A 16,995-nucleotide genomic window follows, 5' to 3' on the forward strand; every position below is an offset into this window, starting at 1 on the left:
GAAACAGAAGAAATTCGAAGTGCACCTGAAGAAACAGAGGAATGGAAACATGTGACCCAGAGAAGCAAGAGGATCAGGAGGCAGTCAGCACCCATACTGCTAAGGAACCATTACCAGGCTCTCACGCAGGAAAACGATGAAGAAATACATCAGAATAAGACTTTGCCCACAAACAGCAACCTTGTACGCCTTCAGAGTCCTCCTGGATGGAGAAAGAAAAATGTCGTGAAGAAGAAACGGAGAGTGGTGGTCATGGGGGATTCCCTGTTGAGAGGAACAGAGGCCGCTATCTGCAGACCGGATATAACTTCAAGAGAAATGTGCTGTCTTCCAGGTGCAAAAATTAAAGATGTGTCTGACAGGATATCAGGACTCTTCAGGCCTACAGATGACTACCCATTCCTGCTACTACATGTGGGGACAAATGACACCGCAAGAAACGAACTGGAAACCATCTGCAGAGACTTTGAAAACTTAGGCAAGAAAGTGAAAGAACTGGGAGCGCAGGTGGTCTTCTCTTCCGTCCTCCCAGTGGATGGCCATGGAACAAGGAGGTGGAATAAGATTCTACAGGTGAAGAACTGGCTACGTCGATGGTGCCGTCAGCAACGATTTGGATTTCTGGATCACGGAATGAATTACCTATACGATGGACTACTTGCTAGAGATGGGGTGCACCTTACAAAGACTGGAAAACATGTATTTGGAAGTCACCTTGCTACACTTGTAAGGAGAGCTTTAAACTAGAACAACGTGGGAAGGGAAGCAAAAGACCAGAAAAAGCCATACACCTGACAAATGCTATTGAGAACTCTGCTATTAGAAGTGGAAAGGAAGAACAAAGACAAAAGAATCTAAATAATAAAAATATTGGAGAAAGAGAAAACAATCACAAACTTAAATGTTTCTATACTAATGCACAAAGCATGGGCAACAAACAAGGAGAATTGGAACTACTAACACAGGAAAAGAAATATGATGTCATTGGAATCACTGAAACTTGGTGGGACGGTACACATGATTGGAATACTAGACTAGAAGGATACAACTTATTTGCAAGAAACAGACTTAATAAACGAGGAGGAGGTGTCGCATTGTATGTTAGAAACACATATATCTGCACAGAGATTGAAGCTTCTGAGACTGGGAATTCTGTGGAAACTGTTTGGGTAAGAATACAAGGACAGAACAATGGAAAGGACACCATTGTAGGCATTTACTACAGGCCGCCTGTGCAAGCTGAAGATATGGATGAACTCTTTATGCATCAAATGGCCAAGTTCTCCAAAAAATATGACATAGTTGTCATGAGAGATTTCAACTATCCAGACATTTGTTGGGAATCTCTCTCAGGCAAAACTAACAGGTCAAGGAAATTCTTATCCTCTCTTGCTGACAACTTTATCTTCCAAAAGGTAGGGGAGAAAACAAGGGGAACTGCTACCTTGGATCTAATCCTTATAAACAGGGAGGAAATGGTTGAGGATGTAAAAGTGGCTGGGACCCTAGGAGGTAGCGACCATGCTATTTTAGAATTTTGAATAACTAGAGGAGGAAGACCTGTGAAGACTTAGACGTCAAGGTTAGATTTCAGAAAGTCAGATTTTAAGGGATTCAGAAAGAGAATTGGAGGGATCCAATGGCTGGATATCCTTAAAGACAAAAATGTCCAGGAAGGATGGGAAATCTTGAAAAATGAAATTCTCAAAGCACAATTGTTAACAATTCCGAAAAGAGGGAAGAATAGGAAGTATTTAAGGAAACCAGGATGGATGAACACAGAACTTAAGCACATGCTAAAAAGGAAGAAAGAAATGTTTATAAAATGGAAAGAGGGAGGCATATCTAAAGAAGAATATAATGCTGTCTGCAGAACCTGCAGGGCACAAATCAGATTACTAAAGCTGACAATGAATTGAGGCTTGCAAGAGATGTCAAAAGCAATCATAAAGGATTTTGGGGATATGTCAAAAGTAAAAGAAAAGACAAAGATGCTATAGGATTTTTACAGGATGAAAATGATGAAATGGTAAGACAGGATGTTGAGAAGGCCGAACTTTTAAATTCCTATTTTGCATCTGTTTTCTCTCAGAAAGGAAATGTAACCTCAACTGTTCTTCACTGTCCTATTAAGGGAATAGAAGAATCCAGGATATCTATAAACAGAAAGATAGTGAGGAAACACTTAGCTAACCTAAATGAATTCAAGTCTCCAGGTCCAGATGAATTACACCCCAGAGTACTGAAGGAGATAGCAGAAGAAATTTTTGAACCCCTCTCCATAATCTTTGAAAATTCTTGGAGAACAGGAGAAGTCCCAGAAGACTGGAGAAGAGCAAATGTTGTTCCTATCTTCAAAAAGGGGAAGAAGGTGGACCCAGGCAACTATAGGCCGGTGAGCCTGACTTCTATACCAGGAAAGATCTTTGAACAAATTATTAAACAACATGTATGTCAGTACCTAGATAAGAAAGAAGTTATTAAACAGAGTCAGCATGGGTTTGTAACTAATAAGTCATGTCAGACTAACTTAATTTCCTTCAATGATGGAATCACTGATTGGGTGGATCAAGGAAATGCTGTAGATATAGTATATCTTGACTTCAGCAAAGCATTTGACAAAGTATCTCATACAATCCTTATTGAAAAAATGACTAAGTATGGAATGGACAAGGCAACTGTTAGGTGGATTCATAACTGGCTTAGTGATCAGACCCAAAGAGTGGTCGTAAATGGCTGCACATCCAGTTGGAAGAATGTCTCAAGTGGGGTACCACAGGGCTCTGTCCTGGGCCCTGTATTATTCAACATCTTTATCAACGATTTAGATGAAGGAATTGAGGGTAAACTGATTAAATTTGCTGATGACACAAAGCTAGGTGGGATAGCTAATACTAGAGAAGAGAGAGAGAGGATTCAAAAAGATTTAAATAAACTGGAGAAGTGGGCAGCAACTAACAGAATGGTTTTTAACAGGGAAAAATGCAAAGTACTACATCTGGGCAATAGAAATGAAAAAAGCATATACAGAATGGGAGGAATAGGGCTAAGAAACAGCACATGTGAAAAAGACTTGGGTATACTAATAGATCACAGACTGAATATGAGTCAACAGTGTGATGCAGCAGCAAAAAAGGCAAATGCAATTCTAGGATGTATTAACAGAAGCATACAGTCTAGATCACGTGAAGTCATTATTGCCCTCTACTCCTCTTTGGTCAGACCTCATCTGGAATATTGTGTCCAGTTTTGGGCACCACATTTTAAAAAAGACATCAACAAACTGGAGAAAGTTCAGAAAAGAGCGACCAGAATGGTGACCGGTCTGCAAACCCTGTCTTATGAGGAAAGGTTGCAGGATTTGGGAATGTTTAGTTTGCAAAAGAGAAGACTGAGAGGAGACTTAATAGCTGTCTACAAATATCTAAAGGGCTGTCACATTGTAGAAGGATCATCGTTATTCTCATTTGCACAAGGAAAGACTAGAAGCAATGGGATGAAACTGAATGGGAGGAGACACAGATTAGATATTAGAAAAAACTTTTTGACAGTTAGAGTGATCAATGAGTGGAACAGGCTGCCAAGAGAAGTTGTGAGTTCTCCTTCAATGGAAGTCTTCAAACAGAGGCTGGACAGACATCTGACTGGGATGATTTAGCGAATCCTGCTTTGAGCAGGGGGTTGGACCAGATGGCCCAAGAGGTCCCTTCCAACTCTATGATTCTATGATTCTATGATTCTATGATCATTGGCTGAAAAAGGGCGCTGGAAGCATCTTTAAAAAACGCGACTTTGGTGCTCTGGTCGCCGACCTCGTAGCCGACCTCATGCTATGGTCGGGTTTCGTTTCATGAAACCAGACTTCAGTGAAAGTCGCCGACTTTTGAAAATGACCGACCCGTTTCGCTCAACTCTAGTAACAACAATTTTGACCACATGTGTATTTCACTGCTATAAACTACATTGAAAATCACTGCACACATGAACGGCCACCTCCTCCACAGGAATCGGGGACCCTCATTCTGGGGATAAATCGGGTTTACAAAAATAGCACATGTGAATGAAAACCAGACACAGACAAACTCATCTGGGATAAAATATATGCTCCTGATCTAGTCTACTTGCCTCCGCTCCTTGTTACCCTACAATCAGTAACAGACAGAAATCATACATAACATTGGACTCACCTGTTCCTTTGACCTGTGGTTCCAGTGTCACCAGTTTTACATTTTTTATAATGCGAACACCTTCAGGCTGAAATACAATATAAAGATATTGGAGATGAGTTAGTCAACTCGCAAGCCCTGATCCATTGGCCACGGTGTCACATCTGGATAGGGGTCTTGCAAACCGCCTCCTACCTGCCGGCATCACCTCATCTAGTTAGTATGCTCAGCGTAACATAATACCTGAATAATAACATCTCACCAGGTCTACAAGTCAGAAGAGAAGGCAGGGATTTTAGCAGATGGGAGGCAAATTACAGGGTTTTCCTCTATCTTGGAATACTGACTGAGCCCACTGGACCAGGGTCTTCAAACTAATTATTTCATCTTAATATTAGGATGTGTCCTAGTGCACAAGTGATGCAATGATAAAGGGGCTACGAAGGGGTACAGGTAAAGCTTTTAGTTACTCTACCGCGTTCAAAAGTTTGGGGTCACCCAGACAATTTTGTGTTTTCCATGAAAACTCGTACTTTTATTAATCAAATGAGTTGCCAAATGAATTTAAAATCTAGTCCAGTCATTGACAAGGTTCGAAATAAAGATTTTTACTTGAAATAACAATTTTCTCCTTCAAATTTTGCTTTCGTCAAAGAATGCTCCCTTTGCAGCAATTACAGCATTGCAGACCTTTGGCATTCTAGCAGTTAATTTGCTGAGGTAATCTGGAAAAATTTCATCCCATGCTTCCAGAAGCTCCTCCCACAAGTTGGTTTGGCTTGATGGGCACTTTTTAGTACCATACGGTCAAGCTGCTCCCACAACAGCTCAATGGGGTTGAGATCTGGTGACTGCGCTATCCACTCCATTATAGATAGAATACCAGCTGCCTGCTTCTTCCCTAAATAGTTCTCGTATAATTTGGAGGTGTGCTTTGGGTCATTGTCCTATTGTAGGATGAAATTGGCTCCAATCAAGCGCTGTCCACAGGGTATGGTATGGCGTTGCAAAATGGAGTGTGTTATGAATGGGTCACCGAGGAGGAAAACTAAACAAGCTAAGTCACAGAAAACCAGAGAGGTTGGTGACTATGCAGATTGCAGACCCCTGATCCTAACCACAAAACTAGCAGCAGCCATGGAGCGTTCCTACGATGAATCTAGATGCCTCGTCACAGCCGGAGGACTAAATAAGCCTAAAGCAAAAAAAGGGGAAATCTAAACTGCCCCAGAGCAGACCCCAAAGCAATAGACAGCCCCCACACATGTATTGACGGTGAAACAAGATGAAAACACAAACACAGGCAGGAAAATAGGCTGAGCAAACGATAGGGCCCAAACTAACTACAAAGGACAGGAAAGGAAAGACACTGTCTACAATCTGCCCAAAAAACCCTACAAAAATAATGTCCAACACTTGTGATAACAAAATTAACCCTGAAGTCACTAGACTTCTCCCACTGTATCAGCACTCTGAAATATTCTGAGACAGAGCAAAAAAGAGGCCAGTCTAATAAGGGACAAAAAGCAAATTGGCAAATACAGATAAATAAGAGTGGAAATTCAGCACAGCCCCAGCCGGGGCTGGCTGACCACACAAAAAACTGAATAGACCAACAAAATCAAGTGTGAACATTAGCAGAAACACTTAGCTTGAGATGACTGGAACAGAGCTGAAAACCAAGATCTGAAAAGCCAGAAGGAATCACCAGCACCAGAATAGGGCGTCGGCTGTCTTAAATCCAGTCTGAGATTCCAGAGATCCAATCGTTATCCTCATCATCAGGTAGCAGATCTCTACTAATTATATCAACCACACTACCTTCTGTTACCACCTGAGGGAGCCCGGAAGGAGAACTCACAACTGGTAAACCAGAAAATAAGTTCACAACAGTATCCCCCCTTGAGGAGGGGTCACCGAACCCTCATCCATGCCACCAGGCCGATCAGGATGGGCCCGGTGAAAAGCACAAACCAATCTATTGGCGTGAATATCAGAGGCAGAGACCCAAGAATTATCCTCCCGGCCATAACCCTTCCATTTGACAAAATACTGGAGTCTCCGTCTAACCAAACGAGAATCCAATATTTTCTCTACCTCATATTCCACATTGCCTTTAACCAATACAGGGTCAGGAGGTGCTGCCATAGGAACTACTGGCTCAACAAACCTCTTCAACAGTGATTTGTGAAATACGTTATGGATCTTGAACGTAACTGGAAGAGCCAATCGAAAAGAAAGAGGATTAAGAATCTCCAAAATCTTATAAGGTCCAATAAATCTTGGCTTAAATTTTGGAGATGCAACCTTCATAGGAATATTCTTAGACAACAACCAAACCATATCACCCACTTTAAACTGGGGACCAATGGTCCAATGCAGGTTGGAAAATCACTGGGCCTTTTCCTGAGAGAGTTACAACTTATCCACCACTTGGTCCCATATCTGCTGCATTCTCTCAACCACAGTGTCCACACCTGGGCAGGATGAAGATTCCACTTGCCCTGAAGAGAATCGAGGATGAAACCCAAAATTACAGAAAAAGGGTGACATCAAAGTGGCAGAACTAGCTCTATTGTTCAGCGCGAATTCTGCCAAGGGCAAAAATGAGACCCAATCATCCTGATCAGCAGATATAAAACATCTTAAATAATACTCCAAGGTCTGGTTTGTTCTCTCAGTCTGCCCATTGGTCTGGGGATGAAACGCGGAGGAGAAGGATAACTGAATTCCCAGATTGGAACAAAAGGCTTTCCAGAGTCTGGAAACAAACTGGACTCCTCTGTCCAACACAATGTTCTTAGGAACCCCATGTAACCGAACCACCTGTTGTAAAAACAAGGGCACCAACTCAGCGGAAGATGGCAACTTTGGGAGTGGTACAAGATGGACCATCTTCGAAAATCTATCACAAATCACCCAGATAACAGTCATTCTCTGAGAGACAGGAAGATCAGAAATAAAATCCAATGCGATATGGGTCCATGGCCTCTTGGGCACCGGCAGGGGCATCAGCAACCCACTAGAATGAGAACAGGGTTTAGACCGAGAACAAGTCCCACAGGACTGAACAAAATTCCTGACATCATGAGATAAGGCAGGCCACCAAAAAGACCAACTCACCAAATCTCTGGTACCAAAAATACCTGGATGATCAGCCAATGCGGAGCAATGAACTTCAGACATCACTCTCTTTCTCCACTGGTCAGGAACATACAATTTTCCCATAGGGCAACGCTCAGGTTTATCCACCTGAAATTCCTCCAGAGCCCATCTCAAATCGGGCGAAATGGCAGAAAGAACTACTCCCTCACCTAGGATGGTAGTAGGCTTGGTCACATTAAGATAATCAGCAAAGAAACTCCTAGAAAGGGCGTCTGCCTTAACATTCTTAGTGCCCGGAAGAAAAGAGACCACAAAATTAAAACGCGAGAAAAACAAGGCCCATCTAGCCTGTCTAGGATTCAAGCGTTTGGCCGACTCCAGATAAATCAAATTCTTGTGATCGGTGAGGACCACAGCTTGATGTCTAGCTCCCTCCAACCAATGTCTCCACTCCTCAAATGCCCACTTCATGGCCAACAATTCCCGATTCCCCACGTCATAGTTGCATTCAGATGGGGAGAACTTTCGAGAAAAGAAGGCACAGGGATTCATCTTAGAAGTCACAGGTTCTTTTTGAGACAAAACAGCTCCTGCACCAATCTCAGAAGCATCTACCTCCACCTGAAGTGGAAGTCAGACATCAGGTTGCCGTAAAACAGGAGCTGAAGTAAATCTCCGCTTAAGTTCCTGAAATGCTGAAACAGCCTCAGGAGACCAATTCAGCACATCAGCGCCCTTCTTGGTCAGATCAGTCAGTGGTTTGACAATACCAGAAAAATTACCTATAAATTTACGATAGAAATTAGCAAAACCCAAAAACTTCTGGAGAGCCTTCAAAGAAGTAGGCTGAACCCAATCATAAATGGCCTGTACCTTGGCCGGGTCCATTTCAATAGTCGACGGAGACAAGATAAATCCCAAAAATGAAATCCTCTGTACACCAAAGAGGCATTTCGATCCCTTAACAAACAAGGAATTCTCCCTCAAAATCCGGAACACAGTCCAGACATGTTCCACAAGAGAATCCCAATCACTAGAAAAAATCAAAATATCATCCAGATAGATGATCAAAAACTTATCCACAAAGTCTCTGAAAATATCATTCATAAAGGACTGGAAGACAGAAGGGGCATTAGTGAGCCCAAAAGGCATCACCAGGTACTCAAAATGTCCCTCCGGAGTATTAAACGCCGTCTTCCATTCATCCCCATGCTTGATGTGAATAAGATTATACGCCCCCTGAGGTCAAGCTTAGTAAACCAGCAGGCACTCTTAACTCTGGAGAATAAATCAGACATCAGAGGTAACAGGTACTGATATTTAACCGTCATCTTGTTAAAGGAACGATAATCAATACACGGTCTTAATGAACCATCTTTCTTGGCCAAAAAAAAAACCAGCACCTAAAGGTGACGAGGATAGTCTAATATGACCCTTCTCCAATGACTCCTTAATATAGGATCGCATAGCATCATGTTCGGGTACTGATAAGTTGAAAAGCCGACCCTTAGGAAATTTACACCCAGGCATCCACTCAATTGCACAGTCATAACTCCTATGAGGAGATAAAGATGCAGACTTACTCTCACTAAATACATCAGAAAAATCGGCCAGATAATCAGGAATATCATGAGACTGAGGAGAGGTGGAGAACACAGGAGCGTCCCTAAGAACACATTGACAACCCCAACTCACCACAGACCCAGATTTCCAATCCAAAACTGGATTATGAGTTTGCAACCAGGGAAAACCCAGAACAATAGCATCATGCAAATTATGCAACACCAAAAATTTACAATTTTCTTGGTGGTCTGGGGCAACTCGCATTATCACCTGGGTCCAAAAATTATTCTCCGCCAAAGGAGTAGCATCAATACCCCTCAAAGGAATAGGCGTCCGCAGAGGCGTCATGGAAAACCACAACATTTAGCAAAGTCCAAATCCATCAGATTCAAAGCTGCTCCTAAATCCACAAAAGCCTTAGTGGAAAACCTGGATAAGGAGCAGATCAGAGTAATTGCCAAAAGGAACTTAGGTTGTACGCCACCCACAGCAAATGTGTGAGCAAAACGTTTCTCTCATTTAGGGCAGACAGAAATAGTATGAGAGGCGTCTCCACTAGAGTTGAGCGAAACGGGTCGAAAAATTTCAAAAGTCACCGACTTTTAGCAAAGTCGGGTTTCATGAAACGAAACCCGACCCTAGGATGAGGTCGGCCACGAGGTCGGCGACTTACGCGCCAAAGTCGCGTTTCAAAAGTTTGTTTTGCGCTCTTTTTCAGCCAATCAGGATCCACGGACACTGTGGGCAACGTGATGACATAGGCAGGGGTCACCACCATCTTTCAGAAGGGCATGCAAGGGATTGGCTTGCTTTGGTGGGCGTCACAGGGGGTATAAAAGGGCGTGCATGCCGACCGCCATCTTACTTTTGCCGATCTCAGTATAGGGAGAGGTTGCTGCTGATTCTGTAGGGAGAGCATTAGGCAGGGAAGAAGACAAAAAAACTGCTTCTGCTGCTAGCGATTTGAAAATAGGGGGGGAAGCCAGCACTGCTTAAGGTTAGGAAGCATAAATTAGAGTGCATATGCACATAATGTCTAGCTGTATTCAAAAATGAGATATTTAGCAAAAAAAATTGATCAATTCAATTGAGCCACCCTGCCACGCCAAGGCAATCTCATATGGGGGGTCCTACTCTATATATTTTTAATATATAGCGATTTGGCCTGCACAACACACCAGTCACTGTGTGTGCAGTGCAAGGGGAGGCTATATAGTGGTGTATCAGTGGTGTTGGTTGTTGGGCTGCCTTCTAAGGCTTCCTGACATTCCTGCATTGCTGTTTACCCGCTGCTCCGCAAACTGCTTTTTTAAAAGCAATCCCAATTTTTTTTTTTTATCCTGCTGAGAAGAAAAAAAAACTGCTTCTGCTGCTAGCGATTTGGCCTGTACAACACACCAGTCACTGTGTGTGCAGTGCAAGGGGAGGCTATATAGTGGTGTATCAGTGGTGTTGGTTGTTGGGCTGCCTTCTAAGGCTTCCGGACATTCCTGCATTGCTGTTTACCCACTGCTCCGCAAACTGCTTTTTTAAAAGCAATCCCAATTTTTTTATTTTTGTCCTGCTGAGAAGAAAAAAAAACTGCTTCTGCTGCTAGCGATTTGGCCTGCACAACACACCAGTCACTGTGTGTGCAGTGCAAGGGGAGGCTATATTGTGGTGTATCAGTGGTGTTGGTTGTTGGGCTGCCTTTTAATTTCCTGACAGGCTGGCATTGCTGTTTACCCACTGCTCTGCAAACTGCTTTTTTAAAAGCAATCCAATCTCCCTTATCCTCTAGTCACTTTTGTCACAGCTGTGCCATCGAGCCTGTGACATAGCGCTCAGATATCAGTGGGCCTCACACAATCCAAAAGTGTCCAGTGTCCACAAGTATCTGCAGAAATTCAAAATCTCCCTTATCCTCTCGTCACTTTTGTCACAGCTGTGCCATCGAGCCGGTGACATAGCGCTCAGATATCAGTGGCCCTCACACAATCCAAAAGTGTCCAGTGTCCACAAGTGTCTGCAGAAATTCAAAATCTCCCTTATCCTCTAGTCACTTTGGTCACAGCTGTGCCATCGAGCCTGTCACATAGCGCTCAGATATTCATTGGGCCTCACACAATCCAAAAGTGTCCAGTGTCCACAAGTGTGTGCAGAAATTCAAAATCTCCCTTATCCTCTAGTCACTTTGGTCACAGCTGTGCCATCGAGCCTGTCACATAGCGCTCAGATATTCATTGGGCCTCACACAATCCAAAAGTGTCCAGTGTCCACAAGTGTGTGCAGAAATTCAAAATCTCCCTTATCCTCTAGTCACTTTGGTCACAGCTGTGCCATCGAGCCTGTCACATAGCGCTCAGATATTCATTGGGTCTCACACAATCCAAAAGTGTCCAGTGTCCACAAGTGTGTGCAGAAATTCAAAATCTCCCTTATCCTCTCGTCACTTTTGTCACAGCTGTGCCATCGAGCCTGTCACATAGCGCTCAGATATCAGTGGGCCTCACACAATCCAAAAGTGTCCAGTGTCCACAAGTGTCTGCAGAAATTCAAAATCTCCCCTGTCCTATAGACACCTTGTACCTTGTTTTACATTACTATATAGTTTGTTGGATTTTGTCTACATTTCTACCAAAAATGAGGAAGGCTGGTGGAAGAGGCCGTGGAATTGGGCGGGGGTTGGCAGCTGGTAATGATGGTGTTGGTGGTGGATCTGATGGTAGTGGCAAGAGCAAAATAGGACCGAATGCAGGAGGTGTTGAGCCTGCGTCATCGTCTGGCTACATAAGGCCTCGAACGCTTAGTTTTCTAGGAGTTGGCAAACCGCTTTTAAAGCCAGAGCATCAGGAAAAAGTTTTGTCTTACATTGCTGACTCAGCCTCCAGCTCTATCGCCTCCTCTTCTTCAGTTGTAAAAAGTAAAAGCACTGAGTCGTCATTGGAGGCTCATGTTCATGAACCACACCTTTCCTTGTGTCCTTCACCCCAACCAAGATTGAAGGATGACGCAGGCCATACTACTGATTACTCCATGGAGCTGTTTTCACATACCATGCCTGGATTATCAAGTGAAATGGTGAATTACCCAGGCCAAGATGAATCTGACATGGAGTGCACTGATGCACAGCCGCTGATGGATGATTCTGCTGGTACATTCACTCAGAGCACTACATTGTCCTCGCAGTGTACAGAGCCAGATTCTGACCCTGATGAGACTGAGGGGCCCCTTCCCGCACACTATACCACCATACACGGTGACACAGAGGAAGGTGCACATGACATAGAAGAGGAGGTGATGGATGACCCAGTTGTTGACCCAGATTGGCATCCATTGGGGGAAGAGGGTGCTGCTTCCAATAGCTCAGACAGATGAGGAGCATCCACAGCAGACATCGACATCGCAACAGCTGTTATCTGGCAGGCCCGGAGCACTCCAAAGACAGGTTCCAAACATCAAAAGAGTTGCTGGACAGCTTGTCCAGAGGGTCAAAAGATCACAGCGTGCTAGGCCGCAAAATGTCTGCCAAAGTAGGAAGAGTGCAGTGTGGCACTTTTTTGAACAAAATCCTCATGATCAGGCCAAGGTTATCTGTAAGAAGTGCGCAAAGACCTTTAGCCGAGGGAAAAATCTGAAAAATTTGAATACCAGTTGCATGCTTAGACATTTAACCAGCATGCACTTGCAAGCGTGGACACAACACCAAACCTCAAGTGCCACATGTGCAACTGATCACAACGAAGGTAGTCAGCAACGCTACATTGTTTCCCCCACTGTAAGCCCACCGGTTAGCACAGCAGCAAATGTTGAGGTGTCGTTGCAAGGCCACAGCAGTCAGGGAATCCCACTGTTATATCAACGAAAGACTGATTCTAGGCCATCAGAAAGAACAACAACTCCATCACCATCATCAACCCTCTCTCAGTCCGCCCTGTCCACCGCTACTTCCACCATATGCAGCTCTCAAGTCCAGCTCACCCTCCCAGACACTATGAGTAGGTCAAGAAAGTACTCAGTCTCTCATCCGCGTACACTGGGTTTGAACGCCCACATTGCTAAACTAATCTCGTTTGAGATGATGCCCTTTCGGTTGGTGGAAAGCACAGCTTTCCGCGAACTCATGGCCTATGCAGTACCATGCTATGACCTACCCAGTCGCCACTTCTTCTCTCGCAAAGCCATCCCAGCCCTCCACCATCATGTGAAAGACCGCATTGTCCATGCACTCAAGCAGTCAGTGAGCGGAAAGGTGCACCTCACAACTGATGCATGGTCCAGTCGGCATGGTCAGGGCCGTTACGTGTCCATCACTGCGCACTGGGTTAATGTGGTGGATGCAGGGTCCACAGGGGACAGCGGTGGTGGGACAGTGCTGCCTAGCCCACGGTATAGGAAACAGTTGGCTGTAGGCGTTCCACCCTCCTCCTCCTCCTCCTCCAGAAGCGAAAGCTCGTCCACAGAGCACAGTCGTACGAGCACTCCATCTGCAGCTGCCACTGTTGCACACGATGTGTCCCCCTATCGAGCAGCTAGTGGAAAGCGTCAGCAGGCTGTGTTGCAGATGATGTGTTTGGGCAACAGACACACCGCCGAGGTGCTGGCCGAGTACTTGAAGCGACAAACTGAGTCATGGCTGGGCAGTGTACATCTTGAGGCAGGCAAGGTAGTTAGTGATAACGGCCGTAATTTTGTGGCAGCCATAGCCCTTTCAAAACTCAGCCATATACCTTGCTTGGCTCACACCTTGAACCTGGTGGTGCAGTGCTTCCTCAAAAATTATCCGGAGTTAACAGCCCTGCTCCAGAAGGTGCGAAGACTGTGCGCGCACATCCGCCGGTCGCCTGTACACTCCGTTCGTATGCAGAAGCTGCAGCGATTGCTCCACCTTCCCAACCACCGCCTCATTATCGACATTGCAACAAGGTGGAACTCCACCCTGCACATGGTGGAGCGGCTGTGCGAGCAGAGGCAGGCCATAATGCATTTGTGGGAGGATACACGGCCAGGCACTTTGAGAGCAGACATGGAGTTGACAGGTGTGCAGTGGTCGAAGCTGAAAGACCTCTGTAAAGTCCTTCAGTGTTTTGAGGAATGCACACGGCTGGTAAGCGCAGACGACGCCATCCTAAGCATGAGCATCCCACTTATGCGTCTGCTCATGCAAACTTTGACGCACCTTAAGGAGCAGGCGTCTGCAGCCAATGTTGATGAGGAGGAAGAGGAGGAGGGAATCCTTGATGACATTCAGCCATTGTCTGCCCAGGGACCTTTCCTGGATGAGGTGGAGGAAGAAGAGGAGGAGGAGGAGGATGATGGGGATGATTACTTAGGGGAGGAGGATGCATCTCGTGGGGCAAGTGAAAATGTTGGCGTGGCAAGGTCTGGTACAGGGTTTGTGCGTGACTGACGGGATGTGGATTTGCCAGAAAGTGCTCCTCCAACCAGCACTCGCAGTGCATCATTGACACCGGGAACATTGGCCCACATGTCAGATTATGCCTTGCAGATCCTAAAAAGGGACCCACGCATTGCCAAAATGATGAACGATGATGACTACTGGTTGGCCAGCATCCTGGATCCACGCTATAAAGGCAAATTACAAAACATCATGCCACAGGAGAACCTTGACCTAATATTGGCTAATAAACAAGCAACTCTGGTAAATCGGTTGCTTGAGGCATTCCCAGCACACAGCAGCAGTGATGGTTCTCACACGAGCCGTACGGGCCGGGGGCAGCTTGGCAGAGGAGTTCGTGGTGCACACAGCAGAAGTGGCGTTGGAGACAGGGGTTTCATGACAATGTTGTGGACTGATTTTTCAAGTACCGCTCACACAACTGGTAATACTGCATCGATGGAAAGTGACAGGAGACAGCAGTTGTCAACTATGGTTACAAACTACTTTTCCTCCCATATCGATGTTCTCCCACACAGGTCATTCCCCTTTGACTATTGGGCCGCTAAACTGGACACCTGGCCTGAATTGGCACAATATGCCTTACAGGAGCTCGCTTGCCCAGCTGCAAGTGTGCTATCGGAAAGAGTCTTCAGTGCAGCTGGATCAATCCTGACAGAAAAAAGGACCCGTCTGTCAACCCAAAATGTGGATGATCTAACCTTCATTAAAATGAACCACGCATGGGTTTCCAAGGATTTTGTCCCACCTTCCCCTGATGACACATAGGGTGACAGAAAAATGGCTTGCTTTGGTCCACCTCTTCCTGGGACTTGACCTATTTCACCTTTTGCATCAGCTGAATGTCCAACATCAACATATGCCACTTTCTAAAACTCCCTAACTGTGCTGCCTCCCCCCCATGGCCGGGGTCACCACCTAGCGCACGACACCGTGCGAGTGCCGTTGCCCTGGACAGGTGGGTAGGCCGAGTCTTGGGCGTGGGCTCTGGCACAGGGTCCTTCATAGTGCAATCAAGTGTCTCTGACGGTGGTGGTGCACACCCGCCGTCAGACACACCGCCGTACTATGAGGGGCCCAGTGCCAGTACCGACGCCCACGAGTGGGCCCCCCTTGCTAGGGCAGGGCCCCAGCATTTGCAATCTTTACCTCTCCCTGCTCCTCCGCTGTGTAGTCTGGGCCGTCAAATCCATACTGTGCCTGACACCGTCTGAGCCTGCCTCCTGATGTATAGACATATATTTTGAATGTGTACGCTATCCATACATGTTATCTGGGGATACGGTACCCTTTCTAACCTTTGTGCAATCACGTGCAATCCATACTGGGCCTAACACCGTCTGAGCCTTCCTCCTGATGTATAGACATATATTTTGAATGTGTACACTATCCATACATGTTATTCGGGGAAACGGTACCCTTTCTAACCTTTGTGCAATCACGTGCAATCCATACTGGGCCTAACACCGTCTGAGCCTGCCTCCTGATGTATAGACATATATTTTGAATGTGTACGCTATCCATACATGTTATCTGGGGATACGGTACCCTTTCTCACCTTTGTGCGATCACGTGTAATCCATACTGGGCGTGAGAACGGCTGACGAGCTGTTAAGCAAGCTACAGCACCTGTGGTTTGCACACGTAAGTTTTTCATTTTTTCAGGAATGACGGTTAGGCCTAATTCCGGAACTGCGGTTGACCTGCACTTACTGAGAAATCATTGTTCGCGGGTAATATTTGTAATCAGTGATCCCCATCACTAACGTTGTTCAGCGGGTTATCTGCACCTGTAAGCGACAAACGCTGGCCTTTTCAGTGTAGCGCACATGCAGCCACGGACATGTAAGGGCATGACACACCAGTTATTGGCCAATCTCATGTGCCAGAGCCTCACGTGTCCCTCTAGTAAGCCGGACTCGGACCGCGGGGCATGACGGAGTCTCGTTCGTTAACGGAATTAAGCTTGCAATGTGTGCATCTGTTCTGTAGCTGGCATGGTTGAGGTTTCCCAGGTGGAGTCGAATTTAACCGTAGGCTCCACTCCATGAATCTGCTGGTACATTGACCCAGACCACTACATTTCCCTCGCACGCTACACGACCTGAATCTGACCCTGATGAAACTCAGGTTACCCTTCCCATATACAGTTCCATCTTACACGGTGACAAAGAGGAAGCTGCAGATGAAAGTGCAGGTTCGGCCCACCCGCCATCAGACACACCACCGTACTATCAGGGGCCCTGTGCCAGTGCCGTCGCCAACGAGTGGGCCCCCCCTGCTTGCTCAGGATCACAGCACTTGCAAAGTTGAAATACTGTGCAGTGAGATGGAAGATGGGGACGACGAGGAGTCCAGACAAGTACAGGGATTCCCTAGCGAGGAGACTTATTTGATTGTTTTCAATGTTGGGACAGCAATTTTTGGGGAGCACTATACTCTGGAGAATGATAGATGGGGCCCACCATACACTGGAACATTCCAAAGGTGGACATCAGACACTGGAGCAGCATTTACAGGGCCCATTATACACTAGAGCATTAGAAATGGGGCCCATTATGTTTGGAGCATTATTTGGGCCCATAAGACAGTGGAGCTTCATCCATGGGGACCAACATATACTGTAGCATTATGTGGAGCTCATCATATACTGTTTCAAACATTATATGGGACCAATGATTTTGTATGGAGAAATAGATGGGCCTCGTCATGAGATGTAAAAAGTGAGGTATTTTTCATTGTACTATACCGCTATTTCTCTGC

The 16,995-nt window shown here is 45.6% G+C and overlaps 1 protein-coding gene across 2 annotated transcripts in view; it reads right to left on the reverse strand.

Annotated features, from left to right (window-relative positions):
• Positions 1 to 16,995, reverse strand: part of LOC141075422 (A.superbus venom factor 1-like) — a 248,931-nt gene that overhangs the window by 71,632 nt on the left and 160,304 nt on the right. For both annotated transcript variants that reach the window (XM_073562456.1, XM_073562454.1), the window contains exon 21: positions 4,188 to 4,254. In XM_073562456.1, coding sequence (XP_073418557.1) covers positions 4,188 to 4,254 — 67 coding nt within the window. The remainder of the gene's footprint in view (positions 1 to 4,187; positions 4,255 to 16,995) is intronic.

This window comes from Dendrobates tinctorius, unplaced genomic scaffold, assembly GCF_039654945.1.
Source record: "Dendrobates tinctorius isolate UK_male_01 unplaced genomic scaffold, ASM3965494v1 ptg000351l, whole genome shotgun sequence".
Taxonomy (NCBI): Eukaryota; Metazoa; Chordata; class Amphibia; order Anura; family Dendrobatidae; genus Dendrobates; species Dendrobates tinctorius.